Consider the following 24,824-nt stretch of genomic DNA (forward strand, 5'->3'; position numbering starts at 1 on the left):
TGAGTCCCTCCCTGCTTGGAGATGTAAGCCAAGGCTGTGGTGTAGTCGGAGTTCACCTCCACCACCTTGTTAAGCTGGAGGGACTTGAAGTTTATCAAGGCCAAATGAACTGCCAACAACTCCTTGCAATAGATGAGAAGTGTCCTTTGCTCCTGATTCCATGTTCCCGAGCATTCCTGTCCGTCCAGTGTCGCACCCCAGCCCGTGTCCGATGCGTCCGAGAAGAGACGGTGGTCGGAGGACTGAACAGCCAATGGTAGACCTTCCTTGAGAAGAATGCTGTTCTTCCACCACGTAGAGTAGACCTCATCTCTTCGGAAACAGGAACTGAGCCCGTCTCTAGCGTCATGTCCTTTATCCAGTGAGCAGCTAGATGATACTGAAGGGGGCGGAGGTGGAGTCTCCCTAACTCGATGAACAGGGCCAGCGATGAAAGTGTCCCTGTTAGACTCATCCACTGCCTGACTAAGCATCGGTTCCTTCTCAGCATGCTCTGGATGCATTCTAGGGCTTGGAAGATCCTTGGGGCCGACGGACAAGTCCGAAAAGCTCGACTCTGAAGATCCATACCCAAGGAGACAATGGTCTGGGATGGAACGACCTGAGACTCCTCAAAATTGACCAGGAGGCCCAGTTCCTTGGTCAGATCCATAGTCCATTTGAAAATCTCCAGACAGCGACGACTTGAGGGAGCTCTGAAAAGCCAGTCGTCTGACGGAGCCGGACACAAGATCATGATACTGCTGCACAGTCTGTAAACTGTCAATCATGGGCAAGCGAGGAAGTACAGTGACAACCCGAATCTGTCTAGACTGTCTGGGTCGTACAGACAACTCCTTAACGGGTTGCTGAGGTTGCCCACTGCGTCACAACAAGTCCTTTCTGTTGGTTGTTGTACGTCTTCCCCGTGACACATTGACTCCGTAAACAAAAAATCCTCTAACCAGGACTAAGCTTGGACTGCATGTCATGCAACACAGCTCAAGGTCTATGGGAGCAGGTGTGGTAACAGACGGGATTAGCGGCTGAAGTGTAACCATTACCTTCCCTGTAAGCATGTTATGCTTAAATAAAAGTCCATAAGAGGTTATGCAGCTAAAGGCTCCCTCCAAATGACAGAGTCCTCAAGGGAATATCAGAAGGAGGGAGAAAAGAACTTTCTCATCTACAGGGACCTTATCCTAGAAAAGCTAAGTTCTCTGAGTGAGGGTTCACTGGTGCAAAGCAGCAGACTAGAAGGCAACGTTATGAAACTGCTTGACAGTCTAGTGAGTTGGCAACAACCCAAGATGTGTTGAGAAGCATGCGGTAAGGTATGCAGAGCATGATGTATGCAGAGTATGCTGTATGCAGAGCATGCTGAATGCAGAGCATGCTGTATGCAGAGCATGTTGTATGCAGAGCATGCTGAATGCAGAGCATGCTGAATGCTGAGCATGTAGGAAGTAGAGCCTGCTGTAAGCAGAGCCTGCTGAAAGGAAAGCAGAGCGTGTGCATGGCGTTTAACATTTCTCAGAAATTCCATGACCAGTGCTAGAGTGCTTAATGCATGCTTGCATGGGGTTTAAACCATGGTATGCTGAACAGCAGAGTCAGAACTAGCTGGAACAACAACAGAGGTTTCCTCAACTTGAGGGAAAACCTGAGGTTCAGACTGCATAGGCTGAACAACAGACGGAGCAGAAGGCAGGTGCAAGGGTGAAGGAGGTTGACTCCTAGCAAGAGTTGCACCCAAGGATTGTACCAGCTAAGCGGAGGACGGAGGCGGAGTAGTCCGTTCCTGTTCCTGAGAGATGAGTGGAGCATGAGAAGGTTGAGGCTGCGCAGAACAAGGTAAAGTTCTAGCAAGCTGAGGCTCCTGAGGCGCAAGTGCATGGTGTAGATGAGCTTGCCTAGATGAGGGTTGAACTCGGTGCAGCGCTGGTTGAGCAGACAGACTCACGGAGGGGAGAGGTTGTTGTACCCCAACCGAGAGTTGCACCACTGGAGGAGCAGCAAGGGGAGGAGGAGGAAGAGTGTAACTCTCCTGATCCCAAAGCAAGGGTTGCCTTAAAGAAGGCTGAGGCTGAACAACACTGTGAACAGCAAACTCCGAAAGTGGTTCAACATCGTACGCCTGGCAGATGGAGCTGCGACTGGGTGCAGCGAGTGCAGGCGGGTGCAGCACAGGCTGAACGGGTGCAGGAGGTTGGTGCACCACCGGTGCAGGCGGGTGCAGCATAGGCTGAACGGGTGCAGGAGGTTGGTGCACCACCGGTGCAGGCGGGTGCAGCACAGGCTGAACGGGTGCAGGAGGTTGGTGCACCACCGGTGCAGGCGGGTGCAGCACAGGCTGAACGGGTGCAGGAGGTTGGTGCACCACAGGTGCAGGAGGTGCAACACTCTCAGCACGACACTCACGCATCAAGTCCGAAAGCTGTGCTTGCATGGACTGTAGAAGAGTCCACAACATCATACGCCTGGCAGATGGTACTGTGATCAGGCGGAGCGAGTGTAGGAGGAGGGAGTGTAGGCGGAGGCGGTGGAGCAACACTCTCAGCCCGACACTCACTCATCAAGTCCGAAAGCTGTGCTTGCATGGACTGTAGTAGAGTTCACAACATCGTACGCCTGGCAGATGGTGCTGCGACCAGGCGGAGCAGGTGCAGGCTGGGCGAGCACAGGTGCAGCGAGAACAGGTGGAGGGAGTGCAGGCGGTGCAACACTCTCAGCCCGACACTCACGCATCAAGACCGAAAGTTGTGACTGTATGGACTGCAGTAGAGTTAACTTGGGGTCGGCAGACACTAAGTTCTGCTGAGGTAAAGCCTTAACAGCAGAGATCTGTTGTGGCAGAACCTTACTCCTCTTAGTCGGAGAGTAATCAACTGATGACTTAGGAGAGTCAGAGCTAACCCAACGACTGCATTCGGGTTGTGAACTTTAACTTCGTACGTCTGGCATAGGTCTGGACTTAACGTTTAAGAAGTCTTGAGACCTGAGACCAGCGTTACTCTGCCTTTATTTTCTCCCCTAATCTCTTCTGCAGACGAGCAAAATAAGGGCTCAATCGTCTGCGGGTGGGAGTGACGGTCTCGGTAAGACACGCCCACAACCACCGAGAATACTTCTGTGCGCCGATCAAGGCCTGCTGAACCCTTATGCCCTTCGACATTGCTTCTCCCCTGGGCTTGGGAGCTTGCAAGAGGTCCCGGACTGGGAGGACGACTGGCGCGCACAAAAGTACCCTCACGCACTAATCACTTATCACTTTGATTTCTGTTTGCACTTATTTCACTGAACTCGAAACTTAAGTGTTTTGTACCTGAAATACGCAATTCTATCCTTTCTCAAAGTTAGTAATTGCGAAAACAGAATTACAATGTAACAGAAAAATCTAATGAAAGATAAATCAGTGGTTGGAAAGAGACTAAACACTAGATCACTCTAGAAACGTTTAGTTTCTTCCCCTAAAGAGACTAGGGAGAAGAGCAAAAATCGATAATGACGTTACTCGTACGCCTGGCAGGCTTGAATGAAACGTTTATCCTCTTTCTCCCTCCGTCTCTATCTCTCTCTCTCTCTCTCTCTCTCTCTCTTGACTTAGAACCTGAGAGAAGAGCCCAATCATATATATCGTTAAAACATATTATTGTTAAAAGAAAAAACTGAAAAGTTCCTTTATTAGGATCAAAACCATTAAGTTAAAAAAGAATGAACAAAACGCTAGACACGGTTACTCTTACTGCAACGTGAAACCGTGAACATTCTTTCTCTATCGTAACGATAGAGTGCAAGTTGAACGTTCTGAACGTCAACAACTGCAGAGACAAAACAAAACGTTAGTTCAGCTTTGAAAACAGTACGAGACTGTCAAAGAAAATCTTTCAAACTCTGTGGCGGAAATAGTATAATATGTTAACAGGTAAAACCGAAATGACGGGCTCAAAGTTTATTAACTTCGGTAAAAGACCGCCTACTATTAGGAAGGTCGAATATAAACAAATATAAAAATTAATTTTAATGAGTTTATAATAAAAGGAAGTTAATCGAAGAGGCCTATAAGAGGCGGAGAGATATAAAATAAATCTATAACTTTGTTAAGCAAAATTAAGAAAGAGAGTCTATACTCTCTTAGACACCAACACTTCCGTCTAAGGGAAGGGTCGGCCATTGAAAGGTGAACGAGAGTTCATACTCTCTCGTCACTAAAATTAATCAAATTAATTTCAAAAGCTAACTAAGCTAATATAGAAGTTTTCCAGTAAAGCGACAGCCGAAATCAAAGAGAAATACTTCACCAAAGTCGTGAAAATACTCCAAGAACATAAGCGTATCCCAGAACGTCTTGCCGGAAGCACGACAGAGGAATAATTGAGGAGGTGTCAACAAGAAGTACTTGAGTACCTGGCCACAGGTGGCGCTGGTAAATACACCCCCTTCTAGTATTGTGATAGCTGGCGTATCCCTCCATAGAATTCTGTCGGGCAACGGAGTTGACAGCTACATGATTATCGGGTAAGTTTAATATTGAAAAATTGAATATTAGTACAATTCTCATATGAAGCACTTGAAAAGAGGGTGTTAAAGGTTCATAGAACTCACTCTGATCAGTTAGTCATTGAAAGAATCTTCTCTAATAAATTTACTACCAACTGTGTACATGGAAAGAGCCTCTATTCTTGCAGAAGTTCGAGGACAAACCTTTCCATCCCACTATCGTTTGGAAGAACTGTAAAGAGCAACCTTTATCTTATCAAAGTGCTGAAGCTAGGAGTTTGGAAGGGCAAATGGCAAATAGCTGATGTGTGGCAATTGGCTTTGTCTTAGCATCAAGATCCTTTACCTACAATTTGGTTAAGAACTCCAGAACATCAGCAAGGATCTCAGAGATTGAATTTGTTATATAAATGAAAAGTTTTATAGAGCCATTTTACCGCATCTAGCTACAGATACAGTATTACAGCATGGGTTCTTACAGAAGATCCTTATCTTGCTCTAAACAAGTAATGAAAACATTTAATGCTATGATTACAAAGCTGTATAGTTTCAAAAATTGAAATAAAAAGAGCACTTCATGGGAATTAAAAGGTTAATAAATATATATCAAACATCAAAAAGTAATCCAAAATCAATTAAAAAACTTAGAACACTGCAAGATGTTTTCAAGACAAAACACACAGAGTAAGTAATCCCTTATTGCTACCGAAGACCTAAATTTACCTCACCATCTGAGAGGTACCTGATCTTTTGTACTTGGAGTGTATAAGAATTAGAACATAGTGCAAGCATAAAAGTAATGAGTTTTGTAAAGGGATACAAATAAACTTGATGAAGTTGATGGAGTGGGACAACAAATGATCAATAAATAAGCCCAATACTTTTGGAATGTCAAGAGACTACCTACTAACTACTGAAACCTTACCTTACCATAAATGGTCACTTAAACACTAATAACCTTACCTAATGACTAACAGCACTCAATATTTAAAGTTTTATATAAACAAATATACATGAAATGTTATTTTCATTAGTAAAATAAATTTTTGAATATACTTACCCGATGATCATGTAGCTGTCAACTCCGTTGCCCGACAGAAATCTACGGTCGGGATACGCCAGCGATCGCTATCCAGGTGGGGGTGTACACAACAGCGCCATCTGTGAGCAGGTACTCAAGTACTTCTTGTCAACAAGAACTCAATTTTCTCCTCGGTCCACTGGTTCTCTATGGGGAGGAAGGGCGGGTTCTTTAATTCATGATCATCGGGTAAGTATATTCAAAAATTTATTTTACTAATGAAAATAACATTTTTCAATATTAATCTTACCCGATGATCATGTAGCTGATTCACACCCAGGGTGGTGGGTGGAGACCAGCATATATGTTAACAAAGAAGCTAAGTATCCCGTATTTCATTTTATCAGTTATTCAAAATAACAAACATAAAATAAATAAGTACCTGGTAAGGAAGTCGACTTGAACCATTACTCTGCCTTTTTTAAGTACGTCTTCCTTACTGAGCCTAGCGGTCCTCTTAGGATGCTGAACGACTCTTAGGTGCTGAAGTATAAAGGGCTGCAACCCATACTAAAGGACCTCATCACAACCTCTAACCTAGGCGCTTCTCAAGAAAGAATTTGACCACCCGCCAAATCAACCAGGATGCGGAAGGCTTCTTAGCCGACCGTACAACCAAAAGAACAACAATAAAGAGTATTCAAGAGAAAGGTTAAAAAGGTTATGGGATTATGGGAATGTAGTGGCTGAGCCCTCACCTACTACTGCACTCGCTGCTACAAATGGTCCCAGGGTGTAGCAGTTCTCGTAAAGATACTGGACATCTTTGAGATAGAATGATGCGAACACTGACTTGCTTCTCCAATAGGTTGCATCCATAACACTCTGCAGAGAACGGTTCTGTTTGAAGGCCACTGAAGTAGCAACAGCTCTCACTTCATGTGTCCTTACCTTCAGCAAAGCAAGGTCTTCTTCCTTCAGATGAGAATGGGCTTCTCTAATCAGAAGCCTGATGTAGTAAGAAACTGCGTTCTTAGACATCGGTAGAGAAGGCTTCTTGATAGCACACCATAAAGCTTCTGATTGTCCTCGTAATGGCTTTGACCTTCTTAAATAGTACCTAAGAGCTCTAACTGGGCAAAGTACTCTCTCTAGTTCGTTCCCCACCAAGTTGGACAGGCTTGGGATCTCGAACGACTTAGGCCAAGGACGGGAAGGAAGCTCGTTTTTAGCCAAAAAACCGAGCTACAAGGAACATGTAGCCGTTTCAGATGTGAAACCTATGTTCCTGCTGAAGGCGTGGATCTCACTTACTCTTTTAGCTGTTGCTAAGCACACGAGGAAAAGAGTTTTTAATGTGAGGTCCTTAAAAGAGGCTGATTGGAGCGGTTCAAATCTTGATGACATTAGGAACCTTAATACCACGTCTAGATTCCAGCCTGGAGTGGACAACCGACGTTCCTTTGAGGTCTCAAAAGACCTAAGGAGGTCCTGTAGATCTTTGTTGGTGGAAAGATCCAAGCCTCTGTGGCGGAATACCGCTGCCAACATACTTCTGTAACCCTTGATCGTAGGAGCTGATAGGGATCTTACGTTCCTTAGATGTAACAGGAAGTCAGCAATCTGGGTTACAGTGGTACTGGTTGAGGAAACTGCATTGGCCTTGCACCAGCTTCGGAAGACTTCCCATTTAGACTGATAGACTCTGAGAGTGGATGTCCTCCTTGCTCTGGCAATCGCTCTGGCTGCCTCCTTCGAAAAGCCTCTAGCTCTTGAGAGTCTTTCGATAGTCTGAAGGCAGTCAGACGAAGAGCGTGGAGGTTTGGGTGTACCTTCTTTACGTGAGGTTGACGCAGAAGGTCCACTCTTAGAGGAAGAGTCCTGGGAACGTCGACTAGCCATTGCAGTACCTCGGTGAACCATTCTCTCGCGGGCCAGAGGGGAGCAACCAACGTCAGCCGTGTCCCTTTGTGAGAGGCGAACTTCTGAAGTACCCTGTTGACAATCTTGAACGGCGGGAACGCATACAGGTCGAGATGGGACCAATCCAGCAGAAAAGCATCCACGTGAACTGCTGCTGGGTCTGGAATCGGAGAACAATACAACGGGAGCCTCTTGGTCATCGAGGTAGCGAATAGATCTATGGTTGGCTGACCCCACAGGGCCCATAGTCTGCTGCAAACATTCTTGTGAAGGGTCCACTCTGTGGGGATGACCTGACCCTTCCGGCTGAGGCGATCTGCCATGACATTCATATCGCCCTGAATGAACCTCGTTACCAGCGAAAGCTTTCGATCTTTTGACCAAATGAGGAGGTCCCTTGCGATCTCGAACAACTTCCTCGAATGAGTCCCTCCCTGCTTTGAGATGTAAGCCAAGGCTGTGGTGTTGTCGGAGTTCACCTCCACCACCTTGTTTAGCTGGAGGGACTTGAAGTTTATCAAGGCCAGATGAACCGCCAACAACTCCTTGCAATTGATGTGAAGTGTCCTTTGCTCCTGATTCCATGTGCCCGAGCATTCCTGTCCGTCCAGTGTCGCACCCCAGCCCGTGTCCGATGCGTCCGAGAAGAGACGGTGGTCGGGGGTCTGAACAGCCAATGGTAGACCTTCCTTGAGAAGAATGCTGTTCTTCCACCACGTTAGAGTAGACCTCATCTCTTCGGAAACAGGAACTGAGACCGTCTCTAGCGTCATGTCCTTTATCCAGTGAGCAGCTAGATGATACTGAAGGGGGCGGAGGTGGAGTCTCCCTAACTCGATGAACAGGGCTAGCGATGAAAGTGTCCCTGTTAGACTCATCCACTGCCTGACTGAACATCGGTTCCTTCTCAGCATGCTCTGGATGCATTCTAGGGCTTGATTGATCCTTGGGGCCGACGGAAAAGCCCGAAAAGCTCGACTCTGAATCTCCATACCCAGATAGACAATGGTCTGGGATGGGACGAGCTGGGACTTCTCTAAATTGACCAGGAGGCCCAGTTCCTTGGTCAGATCCATAGTCCATCTGAGATTCTCCAGACAGCGACGACTTGTGGGAGCTCTTAAAAGCCAGTCGTCTAAATAGAGGGAGGCTCTGATGTCTGCCAAGTGAAGGAATATCGCAATATTCCTCATCAGTCTGGTAAACACAAGAGGTGCCGTGCTTAGGCCAAAGCACAGGGCTTGGAACTGGTACACAACCTTTCCATAGACGAACCTTAGGAAAGATTGGGAGTCTGGATGGATGGGGACGTGAAAGTACGCGTCTTTCAGGTCTAACGAGACCATCCAGTCCTCCTGCCTGACCGCTGCTAGGACCGACTTCGTCGTCTCCATCGTGAACGTCTGCTTGGTGACAAAAGCATTGAGAGCACTGACGTCCAGCACCGGTCTCCAACCTCCTGTCTTCTTGGCTACCAGGAAGAGACGGTTGTAAAAGCCCGGGGATTGATGATCCCGGACTATGACCACCGCTTCCTTTTGTAGCAAGAGCGACACCTCTTGTTGCAACGCTAGCCTCTTGTCCTTCTCCTTGTAGTTGGGAGAGAGGTTGATGGGAGACGTAGTTAGAGGGGGACTGCGGCAGAACGGAATTCTGTATCCCTCCCTTAGCCACTTCACAGACTGAGCGTCTGCACCTCTGCTCTCCCAAGCTTGCCAGAAGGTCTTGAGTCTGGCTCCTACTGCTGTCTGGAGAGGAAGGCAGTCAGAACTTGCCTTTTGCGGACTTGGAACCCTTCTTGGACTTGCCACGGTGACTGTCTGCACGGGTACCTCCTCTGCTGGAGGCTCTGCCACGAAAGGGCGGGATGAACCTAGATGCAGGAGTGTCAACTGCTGCAGGGCAGAAGGGTCTAGGCACGGAAGGTAAGGTTTTAGCCTTACGTGCAGAAGATGCCATAAGATCATGAGTATCCTTCTGGATAAGAGAGGCAGCCATCCCCTTAATCAGCTCCTCCGGAAACAGACACTTGGAGAGAGGAGCAAACAACAACTCTGACTTCTGGCAAGGAGTGATACCAGCTGATAAGAAGGAGCAAAGATGTTCTCTCTTCTTAAGGACTCCTGACACATACGAAGCCGCAAGTTCACCGGACCCATCCCGAATTGCTTTGTCCATGCTAGACATGATCAGCATGGCCGAGTCCTTGTCTGAAGGGGAAGTCTTCCTGCTTAAGGCTCCCAAACACCAATCGAGGAAGTTGAATATCTAGAAGGCACGAAAGACTCCCTTCAACAGATGATCCAAATTAGAACAGGACCAGCAGATCTTCGAACGTCTCATAGCCAACCTGCGGGGAGAGTCAACCAGACTTGAGAAGTCGCCCTGGGCAGAGGCAGGAACTCCCAAGCCGGGTTCCTCTCCCGTGGCATACCAGACGCCCGACTTAGAAGCAAGCTTGGTAGGGGGAAAGACGAAAGAAGTCTTTCCCAGTTGCTTCTTGGAATGCAACCATTCTCCCATAACCCTCAAAGCTCTCTTAGATGATCTGGCGAGAACAAGCTTGGTGAAGGCAGGCGCAGCAGACTGCATGCCCAGAGCAAACTCGGAGGGAGGAGAACGAGGGGTTGCAGACACAAATAGCTCAGGATACAAGTCCCTGAACAAGGCAAGGACTTTACGAAAGTCTAAGGAGGGAGGCGTAGACTTGGGCCCTTCAAAATCAGAGTGAGGTTCATCCAGATGTGCAGCTTCGTCATCCGATACACCATCATCCGACAGCTGAGTTGTAAGTGGCAAAGGTAGAGCAGAAAGCTGAACGGCTGAATCCGGCAGTACGGGTGCATGCGTACCTGCGGATCCAACATCATGCCGCTGCTGGTCGGTCTGCGAGCTGGCAACAACAGAAGCAGAGGGCTGGTGAGTGGGAGGGGCTGCGGTGGGTTGAGGAGCATGCGGTATGGTATGCAGAGCATGCTGTAAGGTATGCGGCGCATGCTGCATGGTATGCGGAGCATGCTGTAAGGTATGCAGAGCATGCTGCATGGGCTGCGGAGAAAGCCGCATAGTGCTGGAACCCGGCAGCTCTACAGAACCTTCCCACTGCTGATGCGGTAGCTCAGGCATGTTAGCAGATGGTGCAGCAAGAACATGCGTCTGGCAGGGTGGACTGCGCATCGGTGGTGGAGCTCTCACAGGTGGAGTGTGGGAGCAGGCAGCCGCCGTATCTGCTGAGCGCACAACCTCGGCGGGTTGTAGGTTAACAGGAGCAGTGATAACCTTCTCAGCATGATACTCCTGCATGAATGCAGCAAGCTGAGACTGCATAGTCTGCAGCATGGACCACTTAGGGTCTACTGTGGTTGGAGCAACAACAGACGGAGCAGTAGCCTGTTGAGAGACCACTCTACCTCTCTTGGGAGGTGTGCAGTCATCAGATGACTGCGGCGAGTCCGAACTGACCCAGTGGCTACACCTGGGCCGTTGGACTCGCTCGGAAGGGACCTTACGTTTGAGCGGTCGTGAGACCTTGGTCCACCGTTTCCTCCTGGAAACTTCTTCCACAGACGAGGAATGTAAGGGCTCATTCGTCTGTATGTGAATGGGACGATCCTTAACAGATACGTCCGCAACCACTGAGGATACATCCGTGCGCCGATCAAGGCCTGCCGAACCCTTTGGTCCTTCGACATTGCTTCTCCCCTGGGCTTGGGAGCTTGCAAGAGGTCCCGGACTGGGAGGACGACTGGCGCGCACAGATGTACCCTCATGCGCAACACTGATACTGACACTTTGCACATCACTAGCACTAACACTTCCCACTGCACTTTTCGCTTTCAGCTCTCTGACATCTGCCAAGAGCTGATTACGGTCATTAGCCAATGACTCCACTTTGTCACCGAGAGCCTGAATGGCACGCAACATATCCGCCATACCAGGCTGAGCACTCGTAGCAGGTTCGGGAGTCACCACCACAGGGGAAGGAAAAGGTTGAGGGGCATGGGGAGAGGAAAAATCCACAGAGCGAGATGAACTCCTCCTATTTCTCTCCTTCTCTAACCTATGTGCATATCTAAGGAATTCGTTAAAATCGAATTCCGAAAGCCCAGCACATTCCCCACATCGATCTTCCAATTGACAGGATTTACCCCTACAATTGGAACATACGGTGTGAGGATCTATAGAGGCCTTCGGAAGACGCCTAGTACAAGTCCTAACGCTACACTGCCTGTACTTAGGTACTTGAGACTGGTCAGACATCTTGAATTTAGAAGTAGTCAAGGGGGGATTCCAAAATCTAGCAAAGTTCGTTACCAATTAATCTAAATTAATTCCAAAAGCTTGCTAAGCTAATGAGAAAGCTTCCTGAATAGCGAAGGCTAAAACTTTAGAGCAAATACATCACCAAATCGTGAACAATAACTCCAAAATCAACAGCGTATCCAAGTAGGTCTTGCCGGCGGCACGACAGAGGAAAAATTGAGTTCTTGTTGACAAGAAGTACTTGAGTACCTGCTCACAGATGGCACTGTTGTGTACACCCCCACCTGGATAGCGATCGCTGGCGTATCCCGACCGTAGATTTCTGTCGGGCAACGGAGTTGACAGCTACATGATCATCGGGTAAGATTAATATTGAAAAAAGAAGTTTCATTGCCTGAAACAAATTCACCCTCAGCAGGGAAATGACACTCTTACATCACAGACTAACCTACATCAGGCATTGCTCTAAAAAAAATTAATAAAAGCTCACTCAAACATAATAGTACATGAGCTTTACATAACAACAGATGCACAAGGAAAGGGAAGAGACTTCTGCAAAATAATTCTAAAATAAAAATAATAATTCGGTTATATCTACTTGTTTCGACACCTGAACTGAATAAATTAAATGGTTTAAAAGTTATATCCATTTAGAATTAAAATGAGGTATCTGACCTTCAATCCAATAATAACCAAAAAAGAAATTTTCAATACCTAACACCAGGTTTATTGACTAGTGGCACAATTGTTGAAGCATGTCCCTGGACAGACATGCAGCTGAAGTTTTCGGTGGAGATTTGAGTTCCCCAGATACGTCCAACCCACTGATTACTGCCATCTTCTTGACTGAAACAAAAAGTGTGAAAGTTAAACTTCATATCTGAGATGTTCTTAGATATCCAACAGATTTCTAGGCAGGTTATACTAGAGAAAAAGATATAAATATACACAAAGGAAAGATGGAAATGCAATTTACAATAATAAAGGAAAAGAGCAAAATATAACAATAATAAATTCTTTAAAACAGAAAAAAATATGGCACTGTACTGTACAACAGCCAAAATACATGCTTAATTTAAGTGATTAATCTATATATAATCTAGAACTCAAAATAAACTACATTACATACATATTAGAAACACTAAAAAATTAATAAAATGTATGAATTTATGCATTGCTATAAACTATAAAGTTTTCACAATTACTTCCTTAGCTGTAAAAAACAAAAAAGCTACAAAATATGAAAATACAGTATAGTTTTATATACAAAAGCAAGCACACAAATTTCCAAGTAATTTGTATTTTTCCTAGATATACAAACCTGAGTTCTTTAAGTAGGGAATATGTTGTCATCATGAGCTGGACAGCCATTGAATCATTTAACGACCAGTTAAGCGACAGGTGGGAGAGAAGGCGAGGAGCCCTAGGCACCACCTGTCAAAAGTGATTCCTTTAAGTCCATTTGGCTCAGGTCTGAGGTAGGAAGTTTAACCTAAAGGACTCAGGCTTGCAAAGCTAGGAAAAATTATATTTTAATTATAAAATAAATTTTTGAATATACTTACCCGGTGAATATATAATAGCTGCTGCTGCTGCTGCTCCAGCGGCTCGACAGAAAACACACACAAAAACTTGCGAGCGATCGCTATGAAGGTTGCGGGTGTGCCCACCAGCGCCAACTATCGGCCAGATACCGCATATACATGTAAACAGACCCAATTTTTTCTCATCCCGCTGGGTCTCTATCGGGGAGGAAGGGGGGGCCTTTAATTTATATATTCACCGGGTAAGTATATTCAAAAATTTATTTTATAATTAAAATATCATTTTTAAATATTTAACTTAGCCGGTGAATATATAATAGCTGATTCACACCCATGGTGGTGGGTAGAGACCAGAGTTAATTAAGTTTACAGCGTATATGCTTAGAGTTTTTGACAGTTATATCATAACAAAACCCAAATATATAAAGGTACCTGGTAAGGAAGTTGACTTAGACGATTACTCTGCCTTATTAGTCTGTCTTCCTCATGAAGCCCAGCGATCCTCTTAGGATGCTGAAAGATTCCCAGGAGCTGAAGTATTAAGGGCTGTAACCCATACAACAGGACCTCATCAAACCCCTAATCTGGGCGCTCTCAAGAAATGACTTTGACCACCCGCCAAATCAACCAGGATGCGAAAGGCTTCTTAGCCTTCCGTACAACCCAAAAAACAATATTAAAAACATTTCAAGAGACAGATTAAAAAGGATATTGGAATTAGGGTAATGTAGTGGTAGAACCCTCACCCACTACTGCACTCGCTGCAACGAATGGACCCAGTGCGTAGCAGTCCTCGTAAAGAGTCTGGACATCTTTTAAGTAAAATGACGCGAACACTGACTTGCTTCTCCAAAAAGTCGCGTCCATAATACTTTGCAGAGATTTATTTTGCTTGAAGGCCACGGAGGTTGCTATAGCTCTAACTTCGTGCGTCTTAACCTTAAGCAAACATCGGTCTTTCTCATTCAAGTGAGAATGAGCTTCTCGTATTAAAAATCTGATAAAATATGACAAAGCATTCTTTGACATAGGCAATGATGGTTTCTTAACTGAGCACCATAATGCCTCAGATTTACCTCGTAATGACTTAGTACGAGCTAAATAGAACTTAAGAGCTCTAACAGGACATAATACTCTTTCCAGTTCGTTGCCTACGATCTCTGATAAGCAAGGAATATCAAAAGATTTAGGCCAAGGACGAGAAGGCAGTTCATTTTTGGCCAGGAAACCAAGTTGAAGTGAACAAGTGGCTTTTTCTGTAGAAAAGCCGATGTTCTTACTGAAGGCATGAAGTTCACTGACCCTTTTAGCCGAAGCCAAGCACACTAGGAAAAGTGTCTTGAGGGTGAGATCCTTCAGGGAGGCTGAATGTAATGGCTCAAACCTGTCTGACATGAGGAACCTTAGGACCACGTCTAAGTTCCATCCAGGAGTTGCCAAACGACGTTCCTTAGAGGTCTCGAAAGACTTAAGGAGATCTTGGAGATCTTTATTGTTGGAAAGATCTAAGCCTCTATGTCGAAAGACCGAAGCCAACATGCTCCTGTAGCCCTTAATCGTGGGAGCTGAAAGGGAGTGAACCTTTCTCAGATGTAAAATAAAATCTGCGATTTGGGCTACAGAGGTACTGGACGAGGACACAGATTCTGACTTGCACCAGTCTCGAAAGACTTCCCACTTCGACTGGTATACTCTAATGGTAGAAGCTCTCCTCGCTCTTGCAATCGCACTGGCTGCCTCCTTCGAAAAGCCTCGAGCTCTTGAGAGTCTTTCGATAGTCTGAAGGAAGTCAGACGAAGAGCGGGGAGGCTTTGATGGACATTCTTTACGTGGCTGACGTAACAGATCTACCCTTAGAGGAAGACTTCTTGGAAAGTCTACCAGCCATTGAAGTACCTCGGTGAACCACTCTCTCGCGGGCCAGAGGGTAGCAACCAACGTCAACCTTGTCCCTTCGTGAGAGGCGAACTTCTGCAGTACCTTGTTGACTATCTTGAATGGTGGGAATGCATACAAGTCCAGAAGAGACCAATCCAGTAGAAACGCATCTATGTGGATTGCTTCTGTATCTAGGACTGGAGAGCAATAGATTGGTAACCTTTTGGTCAACGAGGAGGCAAAGAGGTCTATGGTGGGTTGACCCCAAGTAGCCCAAAGACTCTTGCCCACGTCCTTGTGGAGGGTCCATTCCGTGGGTATCACCTGACCCCTCCGACTGAGACAGTCTGCCAAGACGTTCAAGTCCCCCTGGATGAATCTCGTCAACAGGGAGATGCCTCGATTTCTTGACCATAAGAGAAGGTCCCTTGCGATCTCGAGCAGCGTGAAGGAGTGTGTGCCTCCTTGCTTGGAGATGTACGCCAAAGCTGTGGTGTTGTCTGAGTTGACCTCTACCACTTAGTTTCGAAGAAGCTTTCGAATATCATCAAGGCCAAGTGGACTGCTAATAGCTCCTTGCCGTTGATCTGCATGCTCTTCTGACTTGAGGTCCACAGACCCGAGCATTCCCGACCGTCCAGGGTCGCACCCCAACCCAAATCCGACGCGTCTGAGAACAACACGTGGTTTGGGTTCTTGACTGCTAGGGATAGTCCCTCTCTCAGACTGATATTGCTGTCCCACCATTTCAGGCATGCCTTTACTGGTTCGGAGACTGGGAATGATACCGTCTCTAACGTCTTGTCCTAGTTCCAGTGAGAGGCTAGATGGAACCGGAGAGGCAGAAGGTGTAGTCTCCCTAGTGAGACAAACTGCTCCAGGGATGAGAGAGTCCCTACGAGACTGTTCCAACTCCTGACTGAACAAACGTTTTCTTTTCAGCATTAGTTGGACTTCAAGCAGGGCTTGTTCTATTCGGTGGTAGACGGAAAAGCCCGAAAAAACTGGACTGCGAATCTCCATCCCCAAATATAGAATAATCTGGGATGGGATCAGTTGGGACTTTTAGGTTGACCAAAAGTCCCAACTCCCTGGCCAGACTCAACGTCCAATGTAGATCCTGCAGACAGCGAAGACTGGACGATGCTCTGAGAAGCCAGTCGTCCAAGTACAGGGAGGCTCGGATCCCCGATAGATGGAGGGATCTTGCCACATTCCTCATGAGCCTCGTAAACACGAGAGGAGCAGGACTGAGGCCAAAGCACAGGGCTCGAAACTGGTACCCCACATTCCTGTAAACAAACCTCAGAAACGGTTGTGAATCCGGGTGTATAGGAATGTGGAAGTATGCCTCCTGAAGGTCGAGAGAGACCATCCAGTCGCCTTCCATTAATGCTGTCAAGACAGCCTGGTAGACTTCATCGTGAAGTTTGTCTTGACAATGAACACATTGAGCGCACTTGCCTCTTACGTACTCCTGCAGTGAACATGGCTGCCAGATCATTGGAGCCATCCCTGAGGGACTTGTTCCTGCAGAGAACGTGGCTGTCAGATCTTTGGAGCCATCCCTGAAAGCCTTGTTTATGCATGACATAATTGTACAGCAAAACTTCAAATGCTCGAAAAAACTCCTAACAGGAGATGGTCTACTGTAGCTCTGAAGTCGACCATAAAATCTTGGAGCGTCTCATGGCCAGGCGCCAGGGAGAGTCTATGAGGTTTGAGAAGTCTATCTGGGCAGAGGCAGGAACTCCCAAGCCGAGAACTTCTCCCGTGTCATATCAGACTCTCGCTCTATAAGCCAGCTTAAAAGTAGGGAAAGCAAAGGCTGTCTCCCCCAAACTCCTCCTGGTGATAAACCAGTCGCCTAGCAAACGTAAAGCTCTCTTAGAAGAGCGAGAGAGCACTAGCTTATAAAACAACGGCTTCGAAGTAGCTAGGCCTAGTGTAAACTCTGACGTTTAGGCGAACGAGGAGCAGCAGTTACAAAAAGATCCGGACAAAGATCCTTAAAAATCAGCATGATTTATTTAAAGTCCATAGAGGGCTGAGCAGCTTTAGGCTCCTCTTCGTCTGACAGAGTCCACAAGGGAATATCAGTAGGAGGGGGAACAGCAACTTCCTCATCTGAAGGAACCTTGTCCGACAATAGCCGAGTCTCAAGCAAGGGAGAGACCTGCCGTGGTGGCAATGCTTGACAAACAGAGTCCACACGCAAAGGAGCAACAGTAGCAGTCAAGGACGCTATGTCATGTAACTGCTTAAAGGACTGACCAGCAACAACCAACAGGTGCGGGAGGACGCTCGACGTCAACTCGAGACTGCCTTGACTGCCTAGACTGAGCAGTCAAAACAACTCTTGACTGCGGTGCTTGACGCTCAACGTCAAAACAAGTCAAATTCGCTGGTTGGCGAACGTCCTGAAAGTCAACAAGAGCATGTGGCAGCGGCTGAACGTCCACAAGCGGCTGAAAGTCAACACTGGACTGCATCGAGTGAGGCTCTACAAAACGTGACTGACGTGACTTTGAAACGTCAACGTCAACAGGACGAGCAAAGGTTCGTTTGGGCGGCTGACGGCCAGGATCTCAATCAGCTAAGCGGCGAGGATCATCGTGAACCTGCTCAGCAGAATAGTCCTCCATAAGAGAGGCAAGCTTATTCTGCATGTCTTGCCGTACAACCCATTTAGGATCAACGGGAATGGTTGCGGTAAGAGACGAGGGTAACGTCTGTGACTGCAAAACCTTGCCTACAAAAAGACTCTCGGAGCCTGTGTTACGCTTTTGTTTAGGCGGCGAGCAGTCTTCCGATGACTGCATAGGGTCAGAGCTGTCCTAATAGTTAAAACCAGGACGCTGGACCTGTCCTGAAAGGACTGACTTTCGCTTAAAGGGCCTCGAAACCTTGTTCCACGGTTTCTTATGCGAAAAGCCTTCGGATGACGAGGAGAAAATCGTCTCGCTCGTCTTATGGTAGGGGCGGTGTTGATGAGACACGCCTGAAACCATAGAGGGAACGTCTGTTCGCTGATCAAGTCCTCTCGAACCCATAAGTCGTACGACATTACTTCTCCCCTGGGCTTGGGAGCTTGCAAGAGGTCTCGGACTAGGCGAACGACAGGCACGAACAGACGAACCCTCGGTCGCAACACTGATAAAACTTTGCGCAATTATCACTTTATCACTACGATTTTCTGTTTTGCACTTATTTCACTGAAATCGAATTTTTTAACAATTCACATTAGGTATGAATAAAACTGATTTCTACCTGAAGCACGCAATTCTACCCTCATCAAAAGGTTATAATTGCGAAATCAGTCGTATAATGTAAGCACATTAATACAAGCAAAAAACAGTAAACATATTTTAAGATAAAAAGATCAGTGGCTGGGAAGGAGACTAAACACTAGTTCATTCAAAACTACGTTTTCAATCTCTCACCGTACAGTGCCTTGGGACGAGAATAAAAACTAAAAAACGTTTTATCCTTTCTCCCCGTACAGAGACTAGGGACGAGAGTAAACTCGAGAACAACGTTACTCGCTTGGGACGAGAATAAAGATCGGAACGTTCTCTCTCCTCTCTCTCTCTCCGTCTATCTCTCTCTCTCTCTCTCTTGATTTCGCACTGAAGAGAAGAGCCCACTTACCTTTCGTCAATAAACAGGTTATTTGACCAAAGGAAAAAACTGAAAGGTTTTTCAATTAAAAAGTTCCTCTAAAATAGTATTTAAAACATTTAAGCTTTGAAAGAAGAATGAACAAAACGTCAGAATCGATTTACTCTTTCTGCAAAGTGAAACCGTGATACTCTCTCTCTCTATCGTAACGATAGAGCGCAAACTGCGTAGCATAAATAAACTAAACGTTAGTTCATCTTTGAAACAGTACGAAGACTATTCCAAGAAAATCTTTCATAAAATATCTACTAAAAAATATTCATTTAATAAGTTTTAAATCATTTGCTCTGTAAAAGTTATTTACGATTGAAAGGGCTCAACGTTGTTTAACTTCGGTTTCCAAGTTAGGACCGCCTACTCTCAGGAAAGGTCGCATATAAACAAATCATTAAAATTTATCTTGATGTTTATTATAAATGGAAAGCTAATCGAAGAGGCCTAATAAAGGCGGTTGAGATATAAAATATATAGAGGAAAATCTATAATTAATTTATAACGTGATAAGATAATTGCTAAAAGCCTAAAACACACTTCCGTACTAAGGGAAGGGTCGGCCATTTAAAAGTCAAAGAAAGTCCAAAAAAACAATCCAAAGTCATCAAAAATTAAATCTATCCAAAAACGAGTTCAAGATTTAAGTTGAAGATAAAACACCTGCACTGCGAAAGCTCAAACCAAAAGGAAGTACAGGTACTTCACCAAATATGTTGAGAAAACTCCAGGTTAGACAGTGAGTATTGATACGTCTTGTCGTTAAGGCCGACAGAGAAAAAATTGGGTCTGTTTACATGTATATGCGGTATCTGGCCGATAGTTGGCGCTGGTGGGCACACCCGCAACCTTCATAGCGATCGCTCGCGAGTTTTTGTGTGTGTTTTCTGTCGAGCCGCTGGAGCAGCAGCAGCAGCAGCTATTATATATTCACCGGCTAAGTTAAATATTTAAAAATACAAATTACTTTAAAAATGTTATTTTTATTAATAAAATAAATTTTTGAATATACTTACCCGGTGATTATATAAGCTGCAACTCTGTTGCTCGACAGAAAACTCTACGTTCAAAATACGCCAGCGATCGCTATGCAGGTAGGGGGTGTTCATCAACAGCGCCATCTGTCGAGCAGGTACTCAGTACTCAATGTAAACACAGAACCAATTTTCTCCTCGGTCCACTGGGTCTCTATTGGGGAGGAAGGGAGGGTCCTTTAATCTATGATCACCGGGTAAGTATATTCAAAAATTTATTTTATTAATAAAAATAACATTTTTCAATATTAAACTTAGCCGGTGATTATATAAGCTGATTCACACCCAGGGGGGTGGGTAGAGACCAGCATTACTTGTTTACATTATTATGAGCTAAGTATTTTGTATTTCATTTTAGCAGTTATTCAAAATAACAAACATAAAATAAATAAGTACCTGGTAAGGAAGTCGACTTGAACAATTACTCTGCCTTTTTAAGTACGTCTTCCTTACGGAGCCTCGCGATCCTCTTAGGATGCTGAGCGACCCCTAGGATCTGAAGTATCAAGGGTTGCAACCCATACAACAGGACCTCATCAAAACCTCTAATCTAGGCGCTTCTCAAGAAATGACTTTGACCACCCGCCAAATCAAGTAGGATGCGAAAGGCTTCTTAGCCTTCCGGACAACCCAAAAAACAATAATAAAACATTTCAAGAGAAAGATTAAAAAGGTTATGGAATTAGGGAATTGTAGTGGTGAGCCCTCACCTACTACTGCACTCGTTGCTACGAATGGTCCCAGAGTGTAGCAGTTCTCGTAAAGAGACTGGACATTCTTAAGATAAAAAGACGCGAATACTGACTTGCTTTTCCAATAGGTTGCGTCGATTATACTTTGCAGAGATCTATTTTGTTTAAAGGCCACGGAAGTTGCGACAGCTCTAACTTCGTGTGTCCTTACCTTCAGCAAAGCTTGGTCTTCCTCATTCAGATGGGAATGAGCTTCTCGTATTAACAGTCTGATAAAATAGGATAAAGCATTCTTTGACATAGGCAAAGATGGTTTCTTAACTGAACACCATAAAGCTTCAGACGGGCCTCGTAAAGGTTTAGTTCGTTTTAAATAGAACTTAAGAGCTCTTACAGGACATAAGACTCTTTCTAGTTCATTTCCAACCATACGATAAGTTTGGAATATCGAACGATATTGGCCAAGGCCGAGAAGGCAGCTCGTTTTTGGCTAGAAAACCAAGTTGTAGAACATGTAGCCGTTTCGGATGAGAATCCGATGTTCTTGCTGAAGGCATGAATCTCACTGACTCTTTTAGCTGTGGCTAAGCATACCAGGAAAAGAGTCTTTAAGGTGAGATCTTTCAGGGAGGCTGATTGTAGCGGTTCGAACCTGTCTGACATAAGGAATCTTAGTACCACGTCTAAATTCCAACCAGGTGTAACCAAATGACGCTCCTTCGTGGTCTCAAAAGACTTAAGGAGGTCCTGTAGATCTTTATTGTTGGAAAGATCTAAGCCTCTGTGACGGAAGACTGATGCCAACATGCTTCTGTAATCCTTGATAGTGGGAGCTGAAAGAGATCGTTCTTTCCTCAGATATAAGAGGAAGTCAGCTATTTGAGTTACAGAGGTACTGGTCGAGGATATGGATACTGACTTGCACCAGTTTCGGAAGATTTCCCACTTCGATTGGTAGACTCTAAGGGTGGATGTTCTCCTTGCTCTAGCAATCGCTCTGGCTGCCTCCTTCGAAAAGCCTCTAGCTCTCGAGAGTCTTTCGATAGTCTGAAGGCAGTCAGACGAAGAGCGTGGAGGCCTTGGTGTACCTTCTTTACGCGTGGCTGACGTAGAAGGTCCACCCTTAGGGGAAGTGTTCTGGGAACGTCTACTAGCCATCGAAGTACCTCGGCGAACCATTCTCTCGCGGGCCAGAGGGAAGCAACTAGCGTCAACCTTGTCCCTTCGTGAGAGGCGAACTTCTGCAGTACCTTGTTGACAATCTTGAACGGAGGGAATGCATATAGATCTAGATGTGACCAATCTAGCAGAAAGGCATCTATATGAACTGCTGCTGGGTCCGGGATTGGTGAGCAAAATATTGGGAGCCTCTTGGTCATCGAGGTTGCGAAGAGATCTATGGTTGGCTGGCCCCAGGTGGCCCAAAGTCTCTTGCATACATCCTTGTGGAGGGTCCATTCTGTTGGAATTATTTGTCCCTTCCGACTGAGACAATCTGCCATGACATTCAAGTTGCCTTGGATGAACCTCGTTACTAGTGATATGTCTAGACCTTTTGACCCGGTGAGGAGGTCCCTTGCGATCTCGTACAATGTCAGAGAGTAGGTCCCTCCTTGCTTGGAGATGTACGCCAAAGCCGTGGTGTTGTCCGAGTTCACCTCCACCACTTTGCCTTGAAGGAGAGACCTGAAGCTTTTCCAGGTCAGACGTACTGCCAGTAGCTCCTTGCAGTTGAAATGCATTGTCCTTTGACTCGAGTTCCATAATCCCGACCATTCCCGACCGTCTAATGTCGCACCCCAGCCTACGTCCGATGCGTCCGAGAAGAGAACGTGGTTGGGAGTCTGAACAGTCAGGGGAAGACCCTCTCTAAGGTTGATATAGTCCTTTCACCAAGTCAGACAAGGCTTTATCTTTCCGGAAACCGGGATCGAGACCGCTTCTAGCGTCTGTCCTTTTTCCAGTGAAAAGCTAGATGGTATAGAAGAGGACGGAGGTGTAGTCTTCCTAGTGACACAAATTGATCCACGGATGACAGTGTCCCTACCAGACTCATCCACAGCCTGACTGGGCAGCGTTCCTTCTTCAGCATCTTCTGGATGGATAGCAGGGCTGGGGGCTGATCGTCTTGTTCAGCAACGTCCTCATCAGAGGGTTCCTCATCCGAAACTGATGAGGAAACGGCAACGGAGTGTGCAACGTCTGACTCGCTGAATCCGGTCGCACTGGTGGATGCGTGACGGAGCCGGACGCAATATCATGGAACTGCTGCACAGTCTGTGAACTGTCAACAACCATGGGTGCGCGAGGAAGTACAGCGTCAACCCGAAACTGTCTAGACTGTCTGGGTTGTGCAGTCAACACCCTACCGGGTTGCTGAGGTTGACGCACTGCGTCACAACAAGTCACCTCTGCTGGTTGTTGAACGTCCTGAACGTCAACAACCACCTCCGAGCGTCGCTTAACGTCAACGTGCGACTGGCAACCCACACTGGGTCGCATCGGTGGAGGAACCACCTCAACTGGCAGACGCGAGTAGGTTACCTCAGCGTAAACAGGGCGCACAACCGACCGGTTGGAAGGTTGTTGGCCAGAAGGAGGAACCACCTCAACTGGCAGACGTGAGTAGGTTACCTCAGCGTCAACAGGGCGCACAACCAACCGGTTGGAAGGTTGTTGGCCAGAAGGAGGAACCACCTCAACTGGCAGACGCGAGTAGGTTACCTCAGCGTCAACAGGGCGCACAACCAACCGGTTGGAAGGTTGTTGGCCAGAAGGTTCTTCTCCGCATTTAAGTCCTCTATCAAGGACGCAAGCTTGGACTGCATGTCTTGCAGCAAAGCCCATTTAGGGTCTACGGGAGCAGGTGTGGCAACAGACGGGGTTAGCGACTGAGGCGGAACCATTTACCATCCCTGAAAGCCTTGTTATGTGTGACATAATAGTACAGCAAAACTTCAAAGGCTCGACAAAAGTTGAGAAGTTGACCTGTAAACAACTTGGAGCGTCTCCTGGCTAGGCGCCAGGGCGAGTCTACCAGGATTGAGAAGTCTATCTGGGCAGAGGCATGAACTCCCAAGCCGAGAACTTCTCTCGTGTCGTATCAGACTCTCGCTCTATAAGCCAGTTTAAAAGAAGGGAAATCAAAGGCTGTATCCCTAAAACTCCTCCTGGTGCAAAAACCAGTCGCCTAGCCAACGTAACGCTCTCTAGGAGAGCGAGAGAGCACTAGCTTAAAAACAGCGGCTTCGAAGTAGCTAGGCCTAGTGTAAGTTCTGACGTTTAGGCGAACGAGGAGCAGCAGTTACAAGATCCGGACGAAGATCCTAAAAAAAAATCATCATGATTTAATTAAAGTCCATAGGAGGCTAAGCAGCTTAAGGCTCCTCTCCAAATGACAGAGTCCTCAAGGGAATATCAGTAGGAGGGAGAACAGCAACTTCCTCATCTACAGGAACCTTGTCCGATAAAAGCTAGGTTACCTCAGTGAGTCTCTAACTGGTGCATTAGTAGCAGACCAGAAGGCAACGTCATGTAACTGCTTGACAGTCTGTGAACTGTCAACAACTGAACTGTCAACCACAACAGGTGCGAGAGGACATACAGTGTCCACTCGAGACTGCTTTGACTGTCTAGACTGAGCAGTCAAAACAACTCTAGAATGCGGAGGTTGACGCATCGCGTCAAAACAAAACAACTTAGACTGTTGTTGTACCTCGCGAACGTCAACGGAAGGTTCCGTGCGTTACTGAACGTCAACATGCGGCTGGCAGGGTACACTGGAACGCATGGGTGGCGGGACTCTCTCAGCTGGAGTGCGGCAGAAGGTCGCCTCAGCGTCCACAGGACGCACAACCGTGGTTGGTTGTAGGCTAGAGGTTGGTGCAGTGTCAACCTTCTCCGCACGAAAGTCCCGCATCAATGACGTTAACTGAGACTGCATGGTCTGCAGCAAAGACCACTTAGGGTCTACAGGAGCAGGTGCGGCAACAGACGGTGTGACTGCCTGATGCAGTACCGCTTTGCCTCTCTTAGGAGGTGAGCAGTCGTCGGAAGACAGCAGCGAGTCCGAACTGACCCAGTGGCTACAACTGGGCCGTTGGACTTGCGCGGAAGGGACCGACTTGCGCTTAATAAGCCGCGAGACCTTGGTCCATGGTTTCTTACGAGAACCCTCTTCCGCAGACGAGAAATAAATGGGCTCTCTCGTCTTTGTGTGGGTGGGGCGATCTTGGGTAGATACGCCCGAAACCACGGAGGGAAAAACGTCTGTTCGTTGATCAAGGCCTCTCGAACCCATAAGTCGTTCGACATTACT

The 24,824-nt window shown here is 46.5% G+C and overlaps 1 protein-coding gene across 1 annotated transcript in view; it reads right to left on the minus strand.

Annotated features, from left to right (window-relative positions):
* The window catches only part of LOC137628838 (GDP-fucose protein O-fucosyltransferase 2-like), a 103,778-nt gene that overhangs the window by 47,285 nt on the left and 31,669 nt on the right, over positions 1–24,824 (minus strand). Inside the window, exon 5 of the mRNA XM_068360083.1 lies at positions 12,401–12,532. Within this exon, the coding sequence (XP_068216184.1) occupies positions 12,401–12,532 (132 nt within the window). The remainder of the gene's footprint in view (positions 1–12,400; positions 12,533–24,824) is intronic.

Source organism: Palaemon carinicauda, chromosome 2 (assembly GCF_036898095.1).
Source record: "Palaemon carinicauda isolate YSFRI2023 chromosome 2, ASM3689809v2, whole genome shotgun sequence".
Taxonomy (NCBI): Eukaryota; Metazoa; Arthropoda; class Malacostraca; order Decapoda; family Palaemonidae; genus Palaemon; species Palaemon carinicauda.